Consider the following 25,740-nt stretch of genomic DNA (forward strand, 5'->3'; position numbering starts at 1 on the left):
TCTCCCACCTCACTGGTTTTGATTAAAGTCTTGAAATAAAACAGAAATTCTTTTGCTTCGACTCCATCTTATTAGCTTTAAGCCACACAAGCGATGATTAGAAATCTTCTGATCTTCTTAAAGCATTCTCCCATCCATACAGATGGAGTCAGTGTTAGTGCAAGCATAGGATTATGAAGTTTGCACAATAAGAGAGAATTACGAGGCATGTATCAAAGAAGGGATAGGCCTATACAAACACATATGAAAATGGCTTGATTCTAAATAAAGGACTCCTATTGTTCCATTTACTCATGTAACGGTGCCTTTGTGTATGTAACTGACATTTAAGTGTGCTTGTGTTGGATTTTGAGCTCACCTCTTGGGTCATCTCCTATCCTATTACACAGTGAAATAGCGAGCTGCACACATCTCCCATCTTAAAAATATTTGCTTTTAATTGGGTGTTGACTTGAGCTGCATTGGATTAGGTATGAAACTGCATCGTAAAATACCATCAATTGAGGCAGAGCCTAGAGAGATGTCTAGATACGACTTATTATGTTGTATGTGGCATACAAAGGTGATGAATAGCCCACATCCATACTTGCAGAAGCATGCCCAATTCATCATAAAACCAGCACTCTTTATTTATACTGTCGAAAACATATACAGTATGTCATTATCAGAATTAAGTTATTTTTCCATGAAACAATAAAAGGATTAAAGCTATACCATATCATGCTAATAAAGCACAGTTTCTAATTTAAAATGTGTAAATTAAAATAAATGTTTCTGTGTGCCATTCTCTCTGACTGGTTTATAAATTACATGGGATATTCATTCATAGTCATTTTTTAATTTTTCAGCTTGACAGCCAGACTTGCATATTGCAGCTGGTGCCCTTTCTACCCCTACTTATCAACCATGTCCAATTGAGTTTTCTAATTTGGTGCATAGCAAAACCACATTACACTGCAAATAAGTAATAAAGTCCTGCCATGGCTTGGACTCTATTGTACAACAGCTGGATCCTGTAAATGAGAAGATATGACGTTCAATTAATAATGAATGCCAATCTGTATAAAGTAACTTATGTATTCCAAGAAATAAATCAGTCATCTTATTATGGCGGGCCATAATAGTAAATATTGGTAATAGGATGTAAATGTGGCTTGAATATGAATATATTGCTTAGACGCTTTCGTTTTTTTATGGTGAAAGACTGTTTGAGTAACCGTGGGATCTCCTTTGGTTTTGTAGCATTTAGGATCCAAAAAATGTACCAAATAAGATTCCAAACTACGAGAAACTTAAATATTCCTTCACTGAGTGCTTTAAAGTTATGAATGAAGGCCTTTTATTACAGTCTGTTGTAAGTGAATGACTGCCTGTACAGTATCGATTTAAAGAATCCTACATGCTTGGGGAGAACACAGTTCCTCCACCGGGGTTAGGCTTTGTTGTATCCCCGCAGTTGAGTGATTCTGACGACTGCCATGTGCGCAGTAGTGCGAAAAAAAAAATTGTATTGTTGTTGTTGCGTGACCCAATTGTACAACCCAGCTTGCCTGCGTTGTGCTGTGGACTATTTCCATGTACATGTTTAAACTATTCAGAGTTAATTACAGATGTATAAAGCATCAAAAGATTGATTTGAAGGATTTACAAATGGAAGAAAATCCCACAGGTAATGGAAAGATATGCGATAGAAGAATACATGTTGGCAAAAAGATGATATTCCGTTTTTATGAGTAGCTATAACACTTTTTCTGATCTCAGCAGACCTGGGAAAACATAGGAAGGCTTGGACACAAAGGCTTTTGCACTTGCATCAAAATAAATCCGATTAGAAATGTACCGAATAAGATCTGCTTCAAAGGCAAAGTCATTTTAATGGTATAAACCTAGCAAGGAACTACAGAGCAATCATCTAATTGATCCTTGTTGCAAGTTGTTTTTTGCTAGTTTCATACCATTACATACAGCATTACATTATGTGCCTCTACCCGTAATCTATGAGGGTGAGCAATCTAAGGTGAGTTACTTAAATAGTAGTGGCATTTACATTAAAAGACATGTACTGGAAAGGGTGGAATATAGAAAAAAGTCGATTGGCTTACCTGGGCCCCAAAACTGTATTACATTTCTGGTGTAAATTGGGTAGAAAGAGTTATCGTATTGATAGTAGGTACCTGATTATCATAGTGAAGGTGCCAGACTTTCTGTACTCCAGACTGCAGATACAACGAGGAAATCAAAGACCCTGTGTTTTTTTTTTTGTTTGTTTTGTTTTTTTAACATATACAAAGTTAAAGATACAAGTTCAGTAGAAAACTCATCCTAATCTTTCAAGTGTAATAGAAGGTATAGTTCTAAGGTTAAGGTTCAGATTTTAAGGTTTTACCCAATGAGACCTGAATTCTGCGATCTGAATGGAATTAGGGTTCAACCCAGTCTTGTAAACATGCATGTCTTCTTAACCTCAGGTCAAAATCCAAGAGTTACTGTACGAAAAGCTAATTACGAAGAAACAATTTACGATGTTATATTACTGTGTACATGTGACCGAGCAGCTGTTGAGTGGCGTGTGACTAGTGATGTCACGGACCAGGAAGTAACAGTAAACAAAAGGCAATGGATGGAATGGTGGAACTGAGCGCTACGGCACTCCGCGTTTTATTAAATAATAAAGCAAAACAAAAAGGTTTAAACCAACAACAAAACAACAACCAAAAAGGCGCATTGGCTAAACAAATAAATATCGTGCTGGTGTAAACCAGCACACTTAGCATTTATTTTCAAGTTTTGTTTTCTCTCTCTCTCCTCGCTCTCTCCGTTCTCACGCCTAATACACTCTCCCCTGAGGGTAGAGAGCTGCAGGTTTATATACAGTGACCATCTCCCGATTAGCAACAATTAATCAATGAATTAACTCGGGAGATGGTCACCGTCTGCGCGAGTTTAATAAGGATGCGTGACTGTCAGCTAGCTAAATAAATCACTAGGTGATCAGTCACGCATCCTCACGGGGTTTTTAAATTATAAAAACAATAACAAATATGCAGCGCTCTTATTCTCGCCACAAACAATAATACAAATAGTAAAACACAGTGCACATATAAATATAGGGGCGGGACACTCCGCCACAGTACATAAATAATAGTGAGCTGTATTTTCATGGTACCAGCCACTTTACTGTGCAATTCCCTATGTGTGCTACCTACAGTACATACAGAGCTATTATGGACCCTGGTTAATTTCAGCTTTATGTCAAGAGAGAAATGAGAATAACCAAGTAAAGCACCAAAAGTAGATTGAAAATTAAGAGCATGGGGAATACAAAAGATAATTTTGAAAAAGGGCTCCAGGCTAGTAAAACAGCATAACAGATGCCACTGTATAAGCATTTAGCACTGGCAGGAGGAAAACTGGATCACCAAAAATCACTGTTCAAAATAAATACTGGTATAACATTCATCAACATCAGCAAATTCATCAAATGCCTGACTCTTGATTTAAGATGCTGGCAAGTTATTTTTTAAAATCAGATACAAGTATTTAGACCACTCAAGAAACAGTGACAGCATTGATTGTATTATAAAAACAGACATGTGCAATCACATCAGCTACTAAGACATACATTCCACATTCTATAAAGTGAAGTCTAAGACCTAATAAACAGATGGTTATCATGTTAAACTTGCAAGCCCTTGTAGCAGAGTCCATCTGACATGCAATTTCTCTAGTTACTGCTATTTGATGCCTTCCTTTTAGTCCTGACCTCTAACTCCCTTGCTTTAGTTTCTTTCCTTAAGGATGGGACTTTGCATTGATTAATACTGTAAATAAAACACCTTATTTTGAAAAAAACAACCTGCAATGGTAGACTCCAGAGGAATGGAAGAAGGAATGAATTAGAAAATGTCTAGCAGAGAGCAACTGTTAGCTTCACAATAACTGGCAGATATGTTGTTTCATTACTGTTTTATTTGTAAATGAAGTAACAGGAAGCTCAAGTTAGCTCAACCAGGTCTTATTCTTGTAATATGTTGGCAGCTGTGGGTTGGAACTCTGATTGGTGTTATCATTATCACCAGAACCTAGGCTTTATTATATTTTCACTATAAAACGCAAGATAGTGGAAATTGAAATTCAGAAATACAAACAGATGTCTGCCGTTAAAGCTGGTTACAATTGTATTAGTATGCAAATAAAAAAAAAGGATGGAATGTGTGGTATGCAGTAGCGCAGGGATAGTCAAAAGGTGGCCTGTGGGCCAAATCCAGCCCACCAGAATATTTTGACTGGCCCGCCAAGTCATGTGCCAATCTGTGTTTTTACATGCATTCACATTGGAAATGCTGTGAATATTTGAGGCAACATAGTTCTTATGAGAGTGTGGTGTGCGAGGGTACAGTATGTGTCGCTGTGATAGTAAGTAGCACATACAATGAATGGCATGAATGAAACAAAATGTACAACAGTATTAGAAGTTAAAATAACGTGAAACCGCATGTGTTGGCTGCTGTCGTCTGTTTTGCAAGCGTCAATCTTTCCCGTCTCTATGGCCAATAATCGTCATTAGTAATTTGTTTTAGAATACACAATTTAGATACAATTTTCATACCTTATGGTTGGAGTTTCGAAAAATCACACTTCACAAAGACAAAAAAAAAAAGATCAATGAGTACCAGTACTACAAAGCCAATTTTTTGTTAAGTAGCTTTTCCAACCGACTGAAAATATTACCAGTAAAACATAATATAATGTTTTTTTTTTAAAAAAAACACGTACAAGTCAGCGTGTTTTTGTGTTTTTATGGAGCGTACTCCTGACACAGGGAAAGTACACAATATTTAGCGATATGTGTGGATTCGTTCTCCAAGATGAACATTATTCATAGTATTATTATTAGTGTTCTGTTTTAACTGATGCATATTTTTGCCCTGTAACTCAAACCCCTTGAGGACCTACCACTTAATTTACTGTGAGTATTAGCCGATTAGAAATGTACTGAATGTAAAATTACTATATTTTTAATTATTTCTAAGCAGCGGTCCAGATAAGCTGCACGCCTGCTGTTTTTTGCAGCGTTAATATTTTAAAACAATAAATGTTTAATTAAATATAATCTTATTTTCTCTCACCTGACACTGTTGTGGTTAATAAAAATACTTTATTCTTTCCAGGCCCCAGTTGTTCACTGTTTGTAAATTAGAGCTGGACCCCATTGTGTCTCTGTAATGTATCATCAGTGCAGCTCATAATAGATGCAGAAGAGGGATTTCTCCCCACCTGAGGTCTGATTTTCGCCTCCCGATTAATGGTCTAATCGGACATCCCTTGTAGCGATGTGTTGTGCCTGATAGGGCGTGCAGGGCCCAAAGAGGGGTAGATGGCCAGTAATCAGAGGCACATGCTATCTTAAGGAAGAGGGAAACAAATAAATAGATGCTCTCTCCCCAACCACCCCCATTTGCTACTGATTTCAGATTATAAACCATGAGAAAGTTAAAGCCCATGGCAGTTGGACCCTGACCTCTATTATTACGACTGCCACAGTTGCTTAATGTAACTGACACTTCCCAGCTACTCAGGTTTAAATGGGAAATGTTGTGCTTACTGGGCTGTGTAAAAAGTAACAAGGAGAGCAAAAGAAAAAGAAAAAAAAGCTTAGTAAAGATGTCCCGTGCCCATTCCCCCTCCTCGCAACTTTGTTCAGTGTTCAGCATAATTACAAGTTTCATATCCAGAATGCCAGACAGAGTTTCACAGCAGAAGTTTCTTCTTCCAAACCAGCATCGATGTTCCTGCTCAAAATCCATTCTCGCTCAAGGCGGCTAAAATATAAATCAAGTTTGTGGAAACATGGAACATTATTATTTCACTGACAGCTTTACTAAATGCATTGATTCTGGTGAGGATTTAATGGATTTTAAAGGAATTATAGTTTATGTTATGAAATGGTGATGGATTGTGGTTTCAGTCACAACAAGCTTGTTTTGTCAAGGAATTGAATGATGCAGTATTGCGCACAGGATCTATATTGTTTATCAGGGACTATATTGAGCAGTATTGACACATGTATGCACTGTATATCTCTGTTAGTGGAGATGGATTTCATATGTTAATGTATATATTAGCTGTATATTATTGCTCAAATAGCCTATCTGGTTATAACAGCTAATTCTGTACACTATACTTAGTGTTCCGCGTTTCCGGTTTATTCCAAATTTTACAGAAAAATTACAGGATATTTTTTTTAACAGTTGGTTTTTACTGGTTTATATCTGATTTTTATCTATTCATTTTTCCCGTACTATTTTCTAGGAAATAAACAATTTTTTGATTAAAATGCTGTTTTATTTTGACTCTGAAGTTGTAATAAGCAGCCCTACACTGTGTCCTAGGATACAGCAGACGTTTAGACGCCAGAGGATCAAATAACGTTCAAACCTGGTTCTCTGTCACGTCACAAACACATTATCACCTGATTATGTTGGCCAATCAAAGTCTGATTATTGTGGCAATTGCTGGGCGTGGTAACTACTAGTTTGATCAAAAACTAAACTGAAATACACGAAAACGTAATATTTTTAGCGGATGAGGAATGGGGAGGAAACGTAAATCAGTTTTTGAATATTCAAAAGAAAATGAATGTTTCGAAGCATACAAAAAGCAAAAATAACAGAAATGGGTCAGAGGCAGAGTGCTGCAAATACTGCTGCATTGAGGTACATCTTCGCGCTGACAATAAAAGAACATACAGGAAAATAAGTGACAACTGAGACACGCAATCCGTTTATGAAGCTTTTACACGCGCTTTAATAAAAAGAGAGCGCAGAATGACTGTGTTAATGAGTTTGTCAGAGCGCTGTGCTTTGCTGGACAGCCACTGTTTATTGCAGACTGCAGAGAGGTATGTATTGGGGACTCCGTGCGACCGTCCTGTCTGTCAGCTAAAGGCTGCCAATGTTAATCGTAAACATTTGACAGAAAATGGTGATGCTTTGGTACTTATGGAACGCATTGATGGAAATGTCCAGTGTGATTTTTGACACATCTCCCGATGGCTTGCACCACCCAGTTCTGTCGATTTTCTTTTATTTTTTATTATTTCAAGGCGAATAAACCTGGCTTGTTTTGTGCTGATGTCATGTTCATACCTTCTGAAGAAACTATTTCCGTCAGCACAGCGATTGTCCAAACATTCGCAAAGTACCAGCTAAGTTGGGAAAATGTGATCTCGACTTAAGTTGCACAGATTCTGCTTCATCATACATGCCAGGTACATTAATCTTAATCAGAAACCAGAACTGCTACGCATAATATTCCACATGTAAAGTGTGTATACTGAGATCTTTTTCCCCCCGATTTTTACCAATGTTTCAATTAAAAACTATTTATTAACAATTTTATCCCTATTGTAAAATAAACTCTGAGAAATTCTGAGAAATATTTTTTTTAAAGATAAAAACCGAAAATGCGGAACACTAACTATACTATTCCGCATACATCTACATCTTTCTGCATATTGAAACATTTAATAATATTTTGTGACATTGTATCGGTGCGATTACAGAGAAAAAAAGTAATATAAAAGGCTGGAGGAAGAAAATTGATTTATGTTATATTTTATTTTTGGCTTATGTCTTAATGTCATTTTCAAGTGTACATTAACATTTAAAATTAAATTTGAGCTCAGAGTTATTGAGCACACTATAACCACCCTCCGTTCACAGTGGGGATCTGCTGCCTTCCTCATATTTTCTACAGTCTCGTAAAAATGTGCTCATTAGAATGGCATGCTTTTCACTCAAACCCAGGTTGTCTGACATCCAAGATGTTTTTTAAATATTTAAATAGAAGAGGAAAGTGCAAACTAAGAACCTAATTATGTCACCATCAAAACATCTTAAAATGTTAAATGTGTCCTGCCAAATCTACAATAAAACTATAAAATAATGAAAAATAACCTCACTTATTGGGTACATTTGAAAATGAACTGCTGCTCGCAGAAATGTAGCAGCAAATTCTAGTAGAGAACAGCAACATTATCAGAGGTGATTACAGGGATACGGGAATCTATGATCTTCTGTGCCACCGTGTTCGTGTTTATTCTGAAGTAGTAGTTTTAAAAAAATAATCTAGCTTATCAAAGCAGGATTTGTTCCATTAACAAGCCATTTTATGTAGAAAAGTAACAGGACAAATGTATTTTTAAATAGTAATTTTATTTTTTAATTAACTAGTCAAAAAAGGAGATGGTGATAATTTTGGTATCATGTGGCTTTCCAATCAACAAATACTGTTACTGTACATTTTATACTTAGGATTGGTATTTCTTGTAGAATTAACAGCACGAAACACCAGACCAATAGAATCACTTGACACATCTGTTATTTAGCAGTTTTAAATATCCATGCTAATAATTCCCTGGACTTTTTCATTATCATATGTGGAGATTTGTTCTTGTTTTAAAATTATGTATTATTTACAGCATTCACAGCAAAAATAAATACATTTAATTAATAACCTTTATTCATTAGAAAGTTTAATAAAAATGTCGCAGGGTTGTAAATGGGCACTTAAGCAAATGAGCATGGTTTTTAATTGTAGGCAAGAGGGTGGTTGATACATAATTTGAATCTAACACAATTTATTTTTTCGCCTTAATTATATTTAAAGACAGGGCTGAAAAGGATGTGCAGTATTGGAGCAATAGCATGTTTTAACATCTCTGCTGCTTCAGGGTAGACATTAGCATTTAAATGACTGATTACATTTATTCTAATGGAGTAAAAGCAAAAGAAAACTACAACCATAAAAGAGTGTATACAATATTATTATTATTATTATTATTATTATTATTATTATTATTATTATTATTATTTATTTCTTAGCAGACGCCCTAATCCAGGGCGACTTACAATCGTAAGCAAATACATTTCAATACAGCAGAACCCTGAAAAAAAAAAGGTTTGGTCTAGAGTGTGGTCTAAAAATGTGTGGTCTAGATCCACAGGATTTAGCCACTCATAAAACCAGGTGCCACAATTTGTTGCTCTTTAGATGAACCACCCATACGTCCCCATATACCGTTTTTAGCATTTTCATCACAGAAGTTTTATCTTACTTTCAAAGCAGTGCATTTAACAAAGCACTCTGGAGCTCCTCTATAATAACTCCCATGTCCTTGTCTTATCCAACAAGCTAGGAACACAACATTACTACTGTATAAGCTAATATTGATATGGGTTACAGCAGATGCATACCTTCTTCATATTTTGCTTTGCAGGCATTGTGGCTACATCAAAGCAAAACAAGATCCAGATGAGGAAAAACTGCAATTCCAACATGGTCGAGGTAAGCATTCAGATATGGTTAAGTGAACAGAGGTACTGTAAACAGGCACCATTTAAAATGTGTTGCTCGTGAGAAATAATTGAATAAAAAACAAATATGCTCATTGGATGCACGCACTAAGAAAGAAACATGCATTTGGATCATCAAAATATCAGGAAGATTCTTCAGGGGCAAAGCACTTAAGAAGAGATGGTGATAAATGAAATCTCTTGTTCTCTAATGCCTTTTTGCAGTACAAAATTGCAGTTTAATGCCTGCCCAAGAAAATGCCTAATGATGTTGAAAATGAAGCTGTATCTCCCTTGACTAAATGAACAGGTTCTTAATGAACAGGAGAGACTGACTGACACATTTTCTTTTTCTTTTTTTTCGATCTTCTTGACAGTGAAGCTGCCTGGGAGCAGGACCTACATACACCCACACACTTACGAAGACCCCAATCAGGCTGTCCGAGATTTTGCCAAGGAGATTGAGGCGTCTAGTATTCGAATTGAGAGGGTAATAGGAGCCGGTAAGAGCAATATAAAACTTTTTTTCAAAAGTATGTTACTGACAACTATGTAAAAATTGAATTGCACCCCCAGATTCTGATTCTTTCAATAACTAGTGCTAATGAATGAACAAAGCTTCATCCCAAATCGGTTCTCATCTTTAAGATGGCTTGTTTTAGTATTCCAAAGCTTGTCTTATGTTTTATATTTCCATGTAACTGCGAAGATACCTACAGTTAGCTTCAAATTATAGCCTCTTTTCAACAACTAATTTCTTGCAACTCTTTTTTTCATTTAAATAGTTTTAAACATTTGTATTTTTTTCAGTAAGGCCCTTAATGTTATTTGTCCATTAGTTTGTTTTATTGCACCAAGCTGTACTACAGAATTTTTTTCTTTGTACAATTCTGATCTTGTCAAGGCCGCTTTTTAATAAGATGTACGCAGTATCTCATACAGATCAGTGATGATGATGGTTCTGTACTTTTAATGGTGTGCCCCTTAAACTACCTCTGTACAGCTTCAAGAGCTGTGTGTTAATAATCGCAAACCTAGATTTCAGTTACACTCATTAAAAAATGTCCTTGGGCTCTAGTTCTTTTCAGGGTTCTGATGATGATTAAAAAAAGAGGATTTAATAGGACTGGACTCCAGGGTGTAACAGTCTTATCAGGCAGTGTTAAGAACAGCCTTGAACAAGAAAGAAGGGCCATCATCAAAGATGAGGTTTAAATGTACTTTGACTACTTGGGCATGTTGCAATTTCTTTGAGAAATGTACAGATGTGTTTGGTGTGTTTTTACACCACAAGCATGGGTGTGAACCATTGGAGGTGACTGGACCAGAAAGATGAACTGCACCATTGGCAGTGCAGTCTGTGGAAGGCTTCACCTGGAAGTGAAAATGAAAGATTTCTGTGCCCTAGATTCTATATAGATCTAAATACAGATGCCCTGTGGATTTCAGTCATGTTAATAGTGTAAGTGGTTCAATGAATCACCCATGGGGGAAAACACCAGCACATTAATACAGTTAAATAATGGTAGTATTAAGAAATGTCACTGTTAGGATGATTGAAATAGAATATATTGTGAATATATTTACTTACAGTATGTACAAATTAACAAAGAAAATATAAGTATGTAGATCAGAATCAGAGATCTTCAGTACAATATATTTTAAAACAAAAAAAATGGTGTGTTGTAAAAATCTTTGGTCACACTATTTTAAGCACCTCATATTAGGCATTTATTATATACTTATTTGTGACTAATTAGCACATAATACATCATGTATAGCCTCCTAATAAGGGTTTGTTAGGTACTTATTATGCTTATTCTCAGACATGCCTTACTAACAGGTTACTGGACATTAATAAAGGATTTGCATGTCTTATACTGAAGTGAAGACTGTTCTTGGCCATATTAGGTCCTACTAGCTGCTTGGATATGATTAATACATGGTAATAAAGCAGCAAAACAAAGTCGACCATGCATGGACAACACTCTATCCCAGAGATGGACTTTATTTCCAATAAAGGGCTTATTAGGAGGATGTTGGTCAATAGTAAAGAGTTTAATACGTTGGGTTTTTTTTATTTATTATTTTTTTTATTTAAAGAACTGTTAAAACGTAACAAATTGCTATATCATTATTTTCCCAGTAAAACAGAGTTTTACCGTTTTAAAAAATGTAATTAGGTTGATTTAGTTGAACTTATGTACCCCGCAGGCACAGAAAAAAACAAAAAAACGTAAATCTGCAGGCTTATATTTTTGTTCCTTTGGCTGTGTGCATTGGAGTAAGAGTCGTGTTTCATTGAATTGTATTGAAAATCAGTATTGTTAACTTTAAAAACAGGTTGTATAAGTACAAAAAAACAACTTTTTTCTTTTTCCACTCAAAGTTTTTCTGTATTAGTTGCCATTTATTACGGTACACCAATATGGAATATGCAGTTAATAAATTCCTTCATCAAGCCACTATTACAAAGATGTAATAAATAAATACAAATAAACGTTGGTGATTGTCGTAAAATACTGGATTATTGTATTAATACAAAGTATGGACATTTTAACACAAACTGCAGTTCTGACATTCACACGAACAGGGAGTAGGTAATTAAAATGTTGTTACTTTGGATATAAATAATATTTAATGAGAGTGCAACAATATACATTTACACATCTTAATTGAAGGTACATGTCACAAATAAGAGTTATTTTTTAATGTGCACCGTTTTTTGCCAAGATCTTTAAATATACTTAAAGTAAAAATAATTCATTTATGTTTGTGTGTATAATGTATCAAATTTTTTTAAAAATCATGTACCTCATGGACCTCTGTCTTTGAGACCCTCTCTCAATTCTTACAAGTGCCTATCGACCCCACTCCACTCATTGCGATTTTCTGTGTGATTCCCGACAATGTTCCCTTAACAGGGCTGCAGTCGGACACCGTGGCCTTTGCAATTCTGCTGGCTAAACGTGTCATTTTGTTTGGTTGGAAACAGGCTGCCCCACCCTCACATGTTCACTGGATTAGGGATCTCATGTACTCCCTTAAATTGGAAAAAATAAATTTTACATTAAGGGGATCCACTGCAAAATTGTATAAAGCATGGCAACCCTTTCTCTCCTATGTTGACAACAATGTTGACTCAGATTGCCCTCCCCTCCATAATCTTCCTTTATAAAATGAATAATAATAAAAAAGCATGCACAGCACTTTCTCTGTTTTTCTCTTCTCTTTTATAACAATTATAATTATTATTAATATGATTTCCACTTAAATCTCTGTTAAATTGTGTTTATGTTTCATCCTGTTTAATTTGTGAAAACCAATAAACAAAGTATAAAACAAAAAATAAAAAAAATCATGTACCTCAATAAAATAACTTTTCATAACAAAGATAAACATGAACAAATGTTACAGTGCCTATTGGTACCAAGTATTGCAGTGTGACCCAGCAGCCTTTACTTCAGAATAGGGTCTGCAAAACTCTTTACTAGTGACCAAAATCCTAATAAGCCCTTTATTGGAAACAAAGACCAACTCTGGGATAGAGTGTTATCCATGCATGGTCCACTTTGTTTTGCTGCTTTATTACCATGTATTAATCATATCCAAGCAGCTAGTAGGACCTAATATGGCCAAGAACAGTCTTCACTTCAGTATAAGACATGCAAATCCTTTATTAATGTCCAGTAACCTGTTAGTAAGGCATGTTTGAGAATAAGCATAATAAGTACCTAACAAACCCTTATTAGGAGGCTATACATGATGTATTATGTGCTAATTAGTCACAAATAAGTATATGATAAATGCCTAATATGTAGTGCTTAAAATAAAGTGTTACCAAATCTTCTTTATTACATATCTAAAAGCATGTAAAAGTGGTTATTTCTTGCCCACTTCCAAACATGTACTGTCCACCTCTTCAATACCCATCTGAAAAACAGATGGTGGAATCATCAATATTCTATAAGAACTGTATTTCCCAGAAATGTCAAAGGGTTGAAAGAAAACAGCAGAGGAACTTTGAGAGGTCCAAATTGAACATTGTTTCATTCTCTTTTCAATTTCAACAGGCGAGTTTGGGGAGGTGTGCAGCGGTCGCCTGAAGCTGCCCAGCAAGCGGGAGATTTACGTGGCTATCAAGAGCCTGAAAGCCGGCTACTCGGACAAGCAGAGGCAGGACTTCCTGAGCGAGGCCAGCATCATGGGACAGTTCAACCACCCCAACATTATCCGACTGGAGGGAGTCGTAACCAAGTGTAAGTAAATAAGTGCATACTGTTTTTACTACAATGTACAAGCCCTTTTTGGCTATCCCTTGGTACTATCTGTTATGGGGGGTGTATTGTCTCATCCAGCAGGCCAGGTGTTAGACCCTCAAACCAAGCTGGTTTGAGGAAATTGTTAATTTTATATGTTGTGTTATTATTATTCAAACATTATTATTCAAATGTCTGTGTATGCAGATTTGTCCTGATCTACTGAATCAGGACTAACTTTGCCCTCTCCCCTTTTTTGAAGCTTGTGAACACATGACAGTACAAGTCCCAGTTGTGTCTTGTTTTCCTTTTTTTATATCACATCTTTATTAACATACAATAACAGTTTTTTAATATACATGTTTCTATTGATTCTTTTGTAGATATCTTTATATGGATATCGTTTTGTACTTCTTTTGTAGATATCTTTGTATCAGTATCCTTTAGAGCGTTGCTGATCTTGTACATATAAAATGTTTTGCCTTGATCAAAGTCTTGTCTTCAGAAAGTAATTTCAATTTTGAAGAGGAAGTAGGATAGTAAAAAAATACACAGATAGTATATATTATTTGTTTATTTAGCAGACGCCTTTATCCAAAGCGATTTATAGAGACTAGGGAGTGTGAACTATGCATCAGCTGCAGAGTCACTAACAATTACGTCTCACCCGAAAGACAGAGCACAAGGAGGTTAAGTGACTTGCTCAGGGTCACACAATGAATCAGTGGCTGAGGTGGGATTTGAACCAGGGACCTTCTGGTTATAAGCCCTTTTCTTTAACCACTAGACCACACAGCCTCCTATATAAATAGTATATATATTTTTTCCTTTTACAAAATACACTGTATCAAAGACACTAAAGAATATTACAAACTCAGGAATCAAAAGTCCTGCAGGATCTAGTTATACAACAGTGCACCTCTCTGCTGTTATGGGCACTTTGCATATTCATAGTGTGATGAATATGAATACTTTTAAACTGCTAATTGGGTGCATTTCTACAACCATGAATATTCAATAGTAAGCAGTTCATTTTTTTATTATTCTTTTATTTTTGCTAATAGCATTTTTTTCTTCTTAGATCTCAAACTAAAATGCTGGCCTTCTAAAATGTTGGCTTGCACAGTAATCTGTAATCTGTATTGATTGTATCGGGGAAAGGAAGGTTCTAAAACAAAATGAACATATGTGTTTTAAACTCTCCCCAATGTCTTCTCTAGGCATATTACTTATGGGGAATGCAATGGGAATGTGCAAGTTTAACCTTAAATTAACTCACACACACACATAACCTAGTTATGAAAAGAAAACCGCAAGTGTATTAAATGATCTTAGATTAAACTTGATGACACAACTAAAAAGTAATACAATAACATTCATAAGGCAGCTTATTAAATTACATTTTAACTTTAACATTATTTCAAGCAATTATTTTGAAAGTTGAGCTTGAGGCTAAATCCCAAAGAAGAATGAGAAAAGAGAGCAAAAGGTATGAGCTTATAGAAGGCATAACTGTTTGATACCTACACAAAATGAACCCCAGAAAGGGGAGAATGCAATTGAGAGATGGGTTTCATCCAATGCGAATTGCTACCAAAGGTAATTGATGACGAGGCAGAGTAATTTCACAGATCACAGCACAGGTTACACAGAATGGGGGGAGGCTGCATGTGACAGTGAATGTGTAGGCAGGTCAACAACCTCAGGCACATAACTGAGACTCAGCTGTCATTTTCACATATCCCCACATTTAATTAATGGAAATAAGAACTAAAATGAAAAAAGAATTGAAACAAATATGGGTAGGGATCTTTTTCTTTTTTTGTGTGAAAAGTGGAATCAGAACAAATGACTTATTTGGAAATCTAACATGGAACAAAATTATATACACACACACACACACACACACACACACACACACACACACACACACACACACACACATACAGTCTATCTTCACTATAACGAACCCTTCTTATAACGAACATCCGTTTTTAACGATCCCAACAGCAAGAACTGATTTTTTTCAATGCAAATTAGCCCTATTAGAAAGATCACGTACAGGATCAACCCGGATACAACGATCTCAGTGTTAACTGACATTGAACTTTCTCCAGGGTCAAGTGTTTTATTCTCTAAGTGAAAACAAAGACCGTGGTTGACTAATTCAAAGAGAACGCTAATTCAAAGATGACCTATTGTAGTACAAATCATTCATGACGAATGCAATCGTTGCCTGTCCGTCATATACACACAAACTGCAACCAGGCAACGGGCGTGATGAGCAATCTACGCTGGATAGTTTTTTCAAGAGAAAGTACATGTAATTACTGTATTCAGCATGTAAGTGTAGATTCTTTCCTTTTTCATTTCTTTACTGTTTTCTTTTAAACATACCTGTAGCAGGGTGATTGCCCTGCACAGGGGGAAATTTGTTTTGGTGTAATTTATATGTGGAAACGGGTTTGTTTTGTGTGCTTTTTGGAGTTGTTATGCTTGATCAAATTATTGTTTACAGATGAGCACTCAATTGAGACTTGCTGCCTGCTAGGTTTGGTTGAGAGGAAGGGCATCGAGTGATTGGCTGTGCCGGCCCTCAATCAGCAGGTGGGCGGGTCTCGACTGAGTGTCCGTCAGCATAAAAACATCCGGTGGGGATTGATCTGGGCGACGCCATGCTGCTCAGAGTGGTATGTTGTGTATAGTGTTATAAAGCACCCAAAGTGGGCTGTAACATTGTGGCAGTGGTACAGAAATACACATTTACAAGGTTGACCCATTCCGTTATGGAAACATTAGCCTAATGTTAAAAGGGGTAGGCTAACCTGGTATTGTTATTTCATTTATAACTGGCGCTGTAGATTTACACATTACTGAGCAGAGTAGATCAGGAAGTAGGAACGGAGGTAGTTGATGTTCTTTGTTTGGTTGCTAGTTTGCTATTAAATAAAGTGAAACATACATGCTTTGTCTCTGTTTCTAATAGCTAATAATAATAATAATAATAATAATAATAATAATAATAATAATAATAATAATACTAATAACAATAAAAATAATAATAACCACAAATGCAGCTAAAACAACCCAGGCGTTCAAATATAAGTACCACGCACCTCTGGTCACTTCTGGACTAGCCTTTTCACACTTGCACACCCGAGCTGAGCCGAGCCGAGCCGAGCCCTCACGGTACGACTAATTTCACACTTGTCATTTTGTAGAGGCGAGCCGGAGCTGTGAAACTCTGGCCACGCATGATATCTGGTACTGGCTCGGTGCTGAGCAAGGCTGGGGGCGGGGTTAACTCGTACTGTCCGAAACAATAAAGTCTACCAAAAGATTTCACAGGAATTGAGAAACACAGGACTAAATCACAGCACGAAATGTGTTGTGAAAAAATAAAAAAAATAACAGGATTACAAAAAAACTAAAGATCATGACAATAAAGTGGGTCAGACCACAAAAAAGTAAATATTATGATTTAATGGACACAGTTCTTGGTCACAGACCTGCAATGGCCTGCACCGATATGTTGAATTCGGTGACTTGTCTTCTGGAAGCAACGTGCAGTTTTAGGATGACCGATTCTGGGACCTAAAGTTGTGATGCACCCCCTAGTCTCTGTAGTCTTTGTATAAAAGCATCTACTAAATGACTAAATAATAATAATAGTACTAATATTAATAATAATACAGCGTGCCTATTGAAAAAAATAATGATGCAATATTAATATTCATCTGAATGTTTACATATGTTTGTGAAAAAATCATAATAAAAGCGTTTGTTACATATGTTTTCATGTGTTTTCATATGTTAATTATGTGTTTAATATATTCTATGTAGTTATTTATTTAATATATTCTAAAATTAGGCAGCCTCCACTTACAAGCCCCTGTTCGAATTTTCGGAAGGCACTGTTCTCTATGATAAATGAGTCGTGGCATGAGCCAGGAACTACATTCTTGATAATACATTGAGCATCACATAACACTTGCACAGTTATGATGTTTTCATTCCTTGATATTGCAACATGTGTGCAATCTATTACACCTAGCACGTTTGAGAAGCCAGACAACTTATAATATTTGTGTTTGGTTCTTTTTTGTTCCACATCCCCAATTGGAAATAGTATATATCCTTGCCCAACAAAAAGTGCATCTGTGACATCAGTCAGTATCTTTGACAAAGAAGACTGACAGATGCCTTATCTGTAGCCAGCTGTTGTCTACTGTAACCTTTACACAGGTATAGCGTGACTGCGGGTTGTTTGTGATTCTAAATCAGACGTAAGCAGATCACACAGCTTTGTTATAGTGCCTATATGCTACGCATAACTTGTTTTATAGTTAGATCTAGAAATGTCTAATGGGGATGAAATATTCTGGGTTTAGTGTAGGGTTGTTTTTCCATCATCCCTTCCCTAGTGCTGCAGTCGAAGAATTAGAAGCGCTTCGATATTCTCCATTGTATTTTCAAAAAGCACCAAGTCTAAAATTGCGCCACTGCTGACTTATACGACTTTTGCAAATACATTTTGTAACTTATCTGGAGTCGCAAAGGTGATTCATTCGAACGGACACTCTAAAATAAAGTGTTAAACTGCGTTTTTACCCCTCTCTTTTTGTAAAGCCCATGCATGACATTTATTTTTTCAATGATCTGAGAGTAGTCTAATGTCCCTAGCTGCTACTGTAAAACGATTAAAAGAAAATGATGCTGTACTGCTATTTGTTTAATGTAGCAGTAGTATGAAACTGTGAAATATTTACTTAACTGGGACATTGAAAGCTGGCAACAGAGCAATTTGGTTAGCGTTAAAGCCTTTACCCACTATAAACTATGAACGACATTTTTGAGTTTGTTATAAACCAGTGCCATGATTTAAAAATATTTGCAAGCACATTTTTGTATAATTTATTTTAAGAATAAAAACACTATCTTGTTGTAAACTGGTCCAACTATTGCAGGTTTTTTTTCTCATTCGTGATGCTATTTGGGACAGAGAATGTTCAATGTTGACACAACTGTACCTCCCCAGAATTAAATGCTGTCACCAAAAACTGAATTTATAGATTGAATTATCTTCTTCTAGCCCATGGCATCGGAGCCATCGCACAAAAATACAATACAAAAAGTAATAAAAACTAATAACAATTATTAATCGTTGTATCGGGGGAGGGAGAAGGCATTGCCATTGCTAAAACATTGATTTATCAAAATGTATCGCAGCTAAACACAGAACTGTCAACAGATAAACAATATTAATATAATAAATAAAATCACTAAATATTCTCACCTACAGTTGGCTTCTTCTTAAACAAATGTGTTATAGATTGGTTTCTTCGTTTAATCTTTGAGTATGTACAGTACCAAACTAAATAATAAACGGGACTAATGAGAACAAAAAATGGGATTGGATCTGAATTCACTGGAGTTGAATCATAAGAAGGTGTTATACTAAGCAGATTTGGATCAGGCTCCACTGATCCATAATCTTGATCCAATTTTGGAGCTACATGCGGAGTAATTAGGGAAACTGACCAATGAGAAGCGAACATGTCTGTATACAGCCTGAGATCACAGCAATGTTACGAAGAAATGGCAAATAAAAAAAATAATAATAATATGAATACATGTCGATTATGCCACTCTTAAAATGAAAGGTGGCACATTATTAAAAAATAAATCTCTAGATATATTTTTGTACTTTTTTTTTTTTTTTTAAATGTACCTAGCCGATTTTTACATAAACATGGACTGGAGAGGAGGCTCATAGTGGGAAACTATGGCACCCGAGGGAAGAATTATAGTTACCAACAGGGGACTATAATTTCCAAAGCAACACTCGGATAGTCCTGTGTTATCAAAATATAAAATTCAGAAGTAAAGTATTGTTGTGCAAATTGTGACCAAGGGGTTAAGATAATTGACAGCTAGTTATCCCTCGGTCACCACTATAAGAACCTGCAGCTTTGTTCAATAGTAGAGAACGGGAAAATATACAGTTACCTGTTATCTAGCCATCTGTCTGTTTATCTCTGGGCTGTCTGAAGGTTGGTTTAGTCTGTCAGATGCCTTAGTTATCAATCTGGATCTGCAACTATCAACATACAACATGTATACCAATATTCTGGTCATTGATATCTCAGTTCATCTCTTTGGTGTTTGTCTTCAGAGTAACATTGCTAGAAAAGATACCAGCTACTACTAAAGTAACAAATATTTCATGACTAGAAACCGATTACTGTATTTTTTACAGAACTGGTAAATAAAGTATTTTACAACAAGTTCTACTGTACAGTCACATATTATACTGAAAATAGCGACTCTGATAGGCAGTCATTCAATTACATGCATTTATGCTTGAGAAAAAAAATAATAACCTTGCAAGCTAAAGATAAAGTTCTGATAAAACAAACCCAGTGTTGCACATATGCTAATTGTTATGTAAATATAAATGTTATTTTGGCTTACAGTTTATGAAATACTAATGAAATATTCTTGAAATGAACACTTAAAGCTGTATTCCGGTACTCTTGTCTATTTGGCAAAGCTATGATGTCATGTTGGGGTATTTCTATTTCAATATGTGTTTTATAAAAATGATACGGACCAGGCCAGACCTTGAGTTCAATTACTCTTAGATACCGCGTTCACATTCAATAAATCAAGGGATTAGCTCTGAAAAAAGCAATTTTACCAGGGAATGAGATAATTTAACACAATTGCGAATATACTGCTGTTAAAACACAGACCCAGGATATAACACATCTATTTTCAGCCAGCTGGTTTAGCACGGATTGGAAAATCAATACTCAATTGACATTGAGGTTAGCAGTGCCAGAAATTGGCTCTTAAAATTTGAAAATTACAGCCTGATTCCAGGTTACAGCTGTATTCTGGCATAAGTAAAGAAAAATAAATCGACTTATTTTATTCTGAAGTTTTTTAAATCAGAGACACAAGCTTTTCTGAATGTAAAACAGATAGCCTTCTCAGTTCAAGGCCATGTCTCCCCAGATTAACAGAAAGGGCAATGCATCTCCTTAAATTCATGAAGATCTTTCCCTTTATTATGTGAAATTTAAAGTTGTTTTGGAGTGGATTGTGTCAATTGTAAAAGAAAGTACACTTATATTGGACAGTCAGTGTTTGTATATAAATTGTTCTGTTATATGTTTTAGTGGAAAATGGATAATGATTTCCATTACTCAGCTCACGCCAAGATAAGCACCAACTAAGACGTAGCTTTACAGTAAACTAATGTGATCCATATGTGTCTCCATCCATTTGCGCTTCCTTCCATATGATGATGTAGATATCCTTCTGTCTAGTGTTGATGGCTGAAGTGTAATGCTGGCTCCAGGGATCAGCTTATTGCCTCCCTAGCGCATCAGCACACACAACGGCTGCGATGCTGGCTCCGGGGATCAACCACAGTGCGGTCTCCCCAGCGCATCAGCATGACAACCGTCTGGATTGAGCTAAGTAGGGTACATCTCTGGGGTTATCAAGTGGGCACCTTCCATCCTCAGTGTTTCGTCGACTAGCCCACGACACCTCAAGAGGGCTCGACGGTGATTCTGGCGTCCCAGCATCACCCCCCTCCGTCCCCCACTCAACTCAGCCCAGCTTACTTACCTGTACATCAGCGTTTCTTTCTTTCTATTGTGCTTGAGATCCCCAACCAGAATCTTTCCGTCTCAACCACAGCCAGTTGCTGCTCCTCTCTGCTGCTTCAGATAAGTTCTTCACTGTGCGACGCAACTCTTGGCCACTGAATCCGATATCTCTGAGAAACCGGGTTGTAGAGTGTGCCACAAATCCTCGACAACCCACCTCCACTTTGTAAACCCGGACTCTCCATCCTCGCTGTTCCGCTTCAGTGCCTAGTTGAGCATACCGCAGTTTCTTCCTCTCATATGCCTCATCTACAGCATCCTCCCATGGCACTGTTAACTCTACCAGGTGAACAAGGCATGCTGATCCAGACCACAAGACAATATCTGGTCAAAGGTTAGTGGTGGCAATCTCAGGTGGAAAAATAAGCCGTTGACCAACATCTGCCAGCATTTTCCAGTCTCTAGCAGCTTCCAGTTGTCCTGGGCGAGGATTGGTTTTAACACCTTTTCTTGGTGGTTGCTCTCCTGGGCGGATGAATGTTGTCTTTTGTGTGTAATGCTTTGATGGAACAGGTGGCAACTTATTGGTCGTGTTACGCTTGTCTTCCAATGCTAAGGCCAAACATCGCAGCACCTGGTCATGGCGCCAAGTAAACCGTCCTTAGCTAAGAGCCACTTTACATCCTGTCAAAATGTGCCTTAATGTTGCAGGTGATGAACACAAAGGACATGAGGGATCCTCTCCTACCCAGAGGTTTAGGTTCTGTGGTGATGGAAGAACATCATATGTTCACCTGATGAGGAAATTGATCCTGCTCTGTTCCATTGACCATAGGTCTTGCCAGCCAATCTTGCGTTGTTCCACACTCTTCCATCTCATCCATTCTCCCTGCTTGGCCTGGGAAATGGCCTTTATACACCTCATCCTCTCCTCCTGCTTTTGCACCTCATTGACTACCAGCTTCCTCCGTTGAGCTGGGGCTGCCTTGTGCCATAAATATAAACTTAAATAAAAATAAATAAACGTGAACTAGATTTTACATTTTGTTGCAAGACAAATACAATATTATGGTGATGTACCTTTTGATGATTTATGGATATTTACATTGTGTAATTGTTATCCATGTTGAACTTGGTTCTTTTCTATGCATAATGTACATTCACATATTTTCTTCTGCCAAGAATTTGCATTTTAAAGCTAAAGGATGGTATATTTTTAATGCACCAATAACCTAATATTTTTCATTAACAGTAATACTTTCTAAAACTGTGAAATGAAATGATCTAAAGGCATATACATGCTGTGCTGTTTCTGTTTAATCATTGCTTTTAATAACGTAGATATTCAATTTGATGCAAAAGATCAGATTGGTAGATTAGTCTTTTTAAGGCAAATATCAAAAATATATACTTATCTGAAACCTATTCACATAGAATTTGTTAGTTGACAGCTTATTTCACAGATATTGTAAACAGACACCCTCACATACACACACATCACAATCACACAAAAAATCTAGTGGCACGCTTGGGTTTGATTGATGTATTGTATATAGCTGTTCTGCAGGCCAGTTTTAATCACAGTTTCAGTATTGGAGCTTTATGAATAATTAGGTGATATACATAGAGCATGTTAGTTTCAGACATACATCAATTTGATAACCCGAAGCATTGAATAGAATTGTATTTCCATAATGAAATCATCAAGGAGCTGGGCCTTTTGTCAAGCCATATTTCTTTTGTAGATAATAATAAAAGGGGAATGTTTTGCAGTATTTACATGTTCATGTATTTGTTTTGTTTGTTTTCAATGCTTAGATTGAAGTGCCTTTTGGTGCAATTTCGAGATCAAGAAACCAAGTTTACAACTGTGTGATTGTATCACAGGATCCCATGAATGACATCTGTGTCTGTTTCAATGTGGTTACTCAAAGATGAATGCCTGTAGGATTCCTTTAATTATAAATGCTGTTTGACATGGCTAGCTTGCAGAAAGAATTATCACTTTTGATTAGACAGATAAAGTTTCTGACGGATCCCTATTGGACTGCTATAATAACACTGACAGGGATGGCTGTCGTGGTGACGTCTGGCCAGAATGCAGGAACAAAAACAAATGCAATACTTCAGGGCAAAAGACGCGGCGTGCGCCGTTTTCACTTAAATAACAAAACAACGCTCACAGAGCCAAATAAACGTTTAAACAAAATAACCACAAACATTAGGTCAGGCTGGGCAGTTGCAGTTGCTGTCACTGTTCCTATTTATATTTTGCAGGCTTTTATGCAGGTGACCATCTCCCGATTAGCAATAAATTAAACAATTAATTAATAGGGAGATGGTCATCTTCTGCACAAAGTTTTTAACTACCAAATAAAAGTATGGCTTCTCGCTGTCAAATTGAATAAAACAATAACAAAATGCACGGCTTTTGCTGTCATTTAAAAATACACAAATACAATTGTTTTTAAATAACTAAACTAAACAAATACATTTATGGCAGGGCTCCTCGCCCTGTCACAAACACATATTTAATGTATTCTGCCGAATCCAAAACCGAATCCTGGATTCGGTGCATCCCTAGAACACACAGGCAGTATCACGGGGCGAGATGCAAATGCGCTCGTTTTTCTTTTATTAAATAAAAGGTTTTAAACAAAACAAAAGACTAACGAAACAAAACGGCGCGTTGGCCAAACAAAATAGACAGACAAGAGAAAATAACTAAAACAAGTATCGTGCTGGTTCAAAACCAGCGTGTGTAGCAATTGTTTCTTTTAATAATTATGTTACCTCCTCTTACTCCCGTTCTCTACTATTGAACACTCCACCCCGTGCAGCCAAAGCTGCAGGTTCTTATAGTGATGACCGAGGGATAACTAGCTGTCAGTTATCTTGTTAACCCCTCGGTCACATCTTGCACTGGTTTAATAAAGATGTGTGACTGTCAGCTAATTCAATAATTACTTGCTGACAGTCACGCATTCTCGAGGTATTTTAAAATACAAAACAATAACAAATAATAGCGGACGGCATTTCTGCCCATCCTACATTTAAATACTAAGGGCTTTTCGCCGTCATATATAAAATACATTATTATTAATAATAATAATAATAATAATAATAATAATAATAATAATAATAATAATAATAATAAACAAATACTAAATAATACAGAACATGTAAAGGAGCGGGGTGTACCCCGTCACATATGCCCCCCCTTGTGCACAGCACAAAGGACCTCAAAGGCCACCGCCCCCCTTAAAAACCTAGCAGTCCCAGTCAGAGTCTTGGGCCGGGAAAGGAGGCTTCAATGGGCCCATAAGCAGCGCTCCGGGCCACGGACTGGCTGACAGTGTTAGTGCTGTCAGCTTCCCAGTGGACAGAGGAAATGCTGTCAGCAGAGCCATTAACAGTTCCCTGGCTGGCTCCTCGAGCCCCAGAAAATTACCAGAGGTCAGCAGCAAACAACCTCTAGGGCAGGCATCTCCGGGCAATAGCTCACAGGCGACCCCAGGCAATGGCTCACAGGCGACCCCAGGCAATGGCGAGCAGGCTTCCCCAGGTGACGGCGAGCAGGCTTCCCCAGGCGACGGCAAGTAGGCTTCCCCAGGCGATGGCGAGCAGGCCTCCCCTAGGCGTTGCAGGCTCAGCAGCCCTAGGCGGTGCGGGACAGGCAACCCCAGGCGGCGCGGGACAGGAAATCCCAGGCGGTGCGGGACAGGAAATCCCAGGCGGAGGAGGTGGGAGCTGCACATATTCCTCGCATGGCGGTGGAGGTGGGAGCGGCAGGTAGTCCTCCCATGGTGGTGGAGGTGGGAGCGGCGGGCCGTCTCCCTCTTATGGTGTAGGCGGGAGCGGCAGGCAGTCTCCTGATGGCGCAGGTTGCAGCAGCGGTTAGACTCCCCCTGGCGGCGAAGGCAGGAGCAGCAGGTAGTCTCCTGGCAGCGAAGGCAGTCTCCCCCTGACGGTGGAGGCGAGAGCAGCAGGTAGTCTCCTTCTATCTGGTGTGGCTCTCCTTCGGTCGTGAGGAACTGATGCGGCTCTCCTTCGGTCGCTGGGGACTAGTGCGGCTCTGGACACGCGGGCTTCCCCTTGTTGGCCTGTGGATGCTTGGGCTCCCCCCTTCTGGGTGCTAGATGCTCGGGCTCCCCCCTTCTGGACGCTGGATGCTTGGGCTCCCCCTTTCTGGGTTGGCAGCAGGAACAGCCGCTCTTTTTTTTCATCCGCCGCAGCGGGATAGGTTACTCTCCCTGCTGGCAGTGGAGGGGTCAGCACGTAGCTAGGTGCCCGAGCCTTCTGCAGTCCCGGCACCATCCTTGCGCATCCAGCAACGTGGAGAGGACCTCAGGTTCATCTCTGGGGTCGGCTGATCCTCGTCCGTGTCCCAGTCCATCACCAGGTAGCTCTACTTCTGCTGTGCTTGTGGTGCTGGAGACAGCAGGGCCTTTCCTGCTGTTTCTTTCTCCTCCTCCTCCTCCTTGTTGGCCACAAAGTGCCTAC

The 25,740-nt window shown here is 37.7% G+C and overlaps 1 protein-coding gene across 1 annotated transcript in view; it reads left to right on the top strand.

The window, feature by feature from the left end:
* Positions 1 to 25,740, top strand: part of LOC117417233 (ephrin type-A receptor 3-like) — a 158,617-nt gene that overhangs the window by 111,249 nt on the left and 21,628 nt on the right. The window contains exons 9-11 of the mRNA XM_034029216.3: positions 9,281 to 9,348; positions 9,734 to 9,859; positions 13,430 to 13,615. Of these exons, the coding sequence (XP_033885107.1) occupies positions 9,281 to 9,348; positions 9,734 to 9,859; positions 13,430 to 13,615 (380 nt within the window). The remainder of the gene's footprint in view (positions 1 to 9,280; positions 9,349 to 9,733; positions 9,860 to 13,429; positions 13,616 to 25,740) is intronic.

Source organism: Acipenser ruthenus, chromosome 12 (assembly GCF_902713425.1).
Source record: "Acipenser ruthenus chromosome 12, fAciRut3.2 maternal haplotype, whole genome shotgun sequence".
NCBI lineage: Eukaryota > Metazoa > Chordata > Actinopteri > Acipenseriformes > Acipenseridae > Acipenser > Acipenser ruthenus.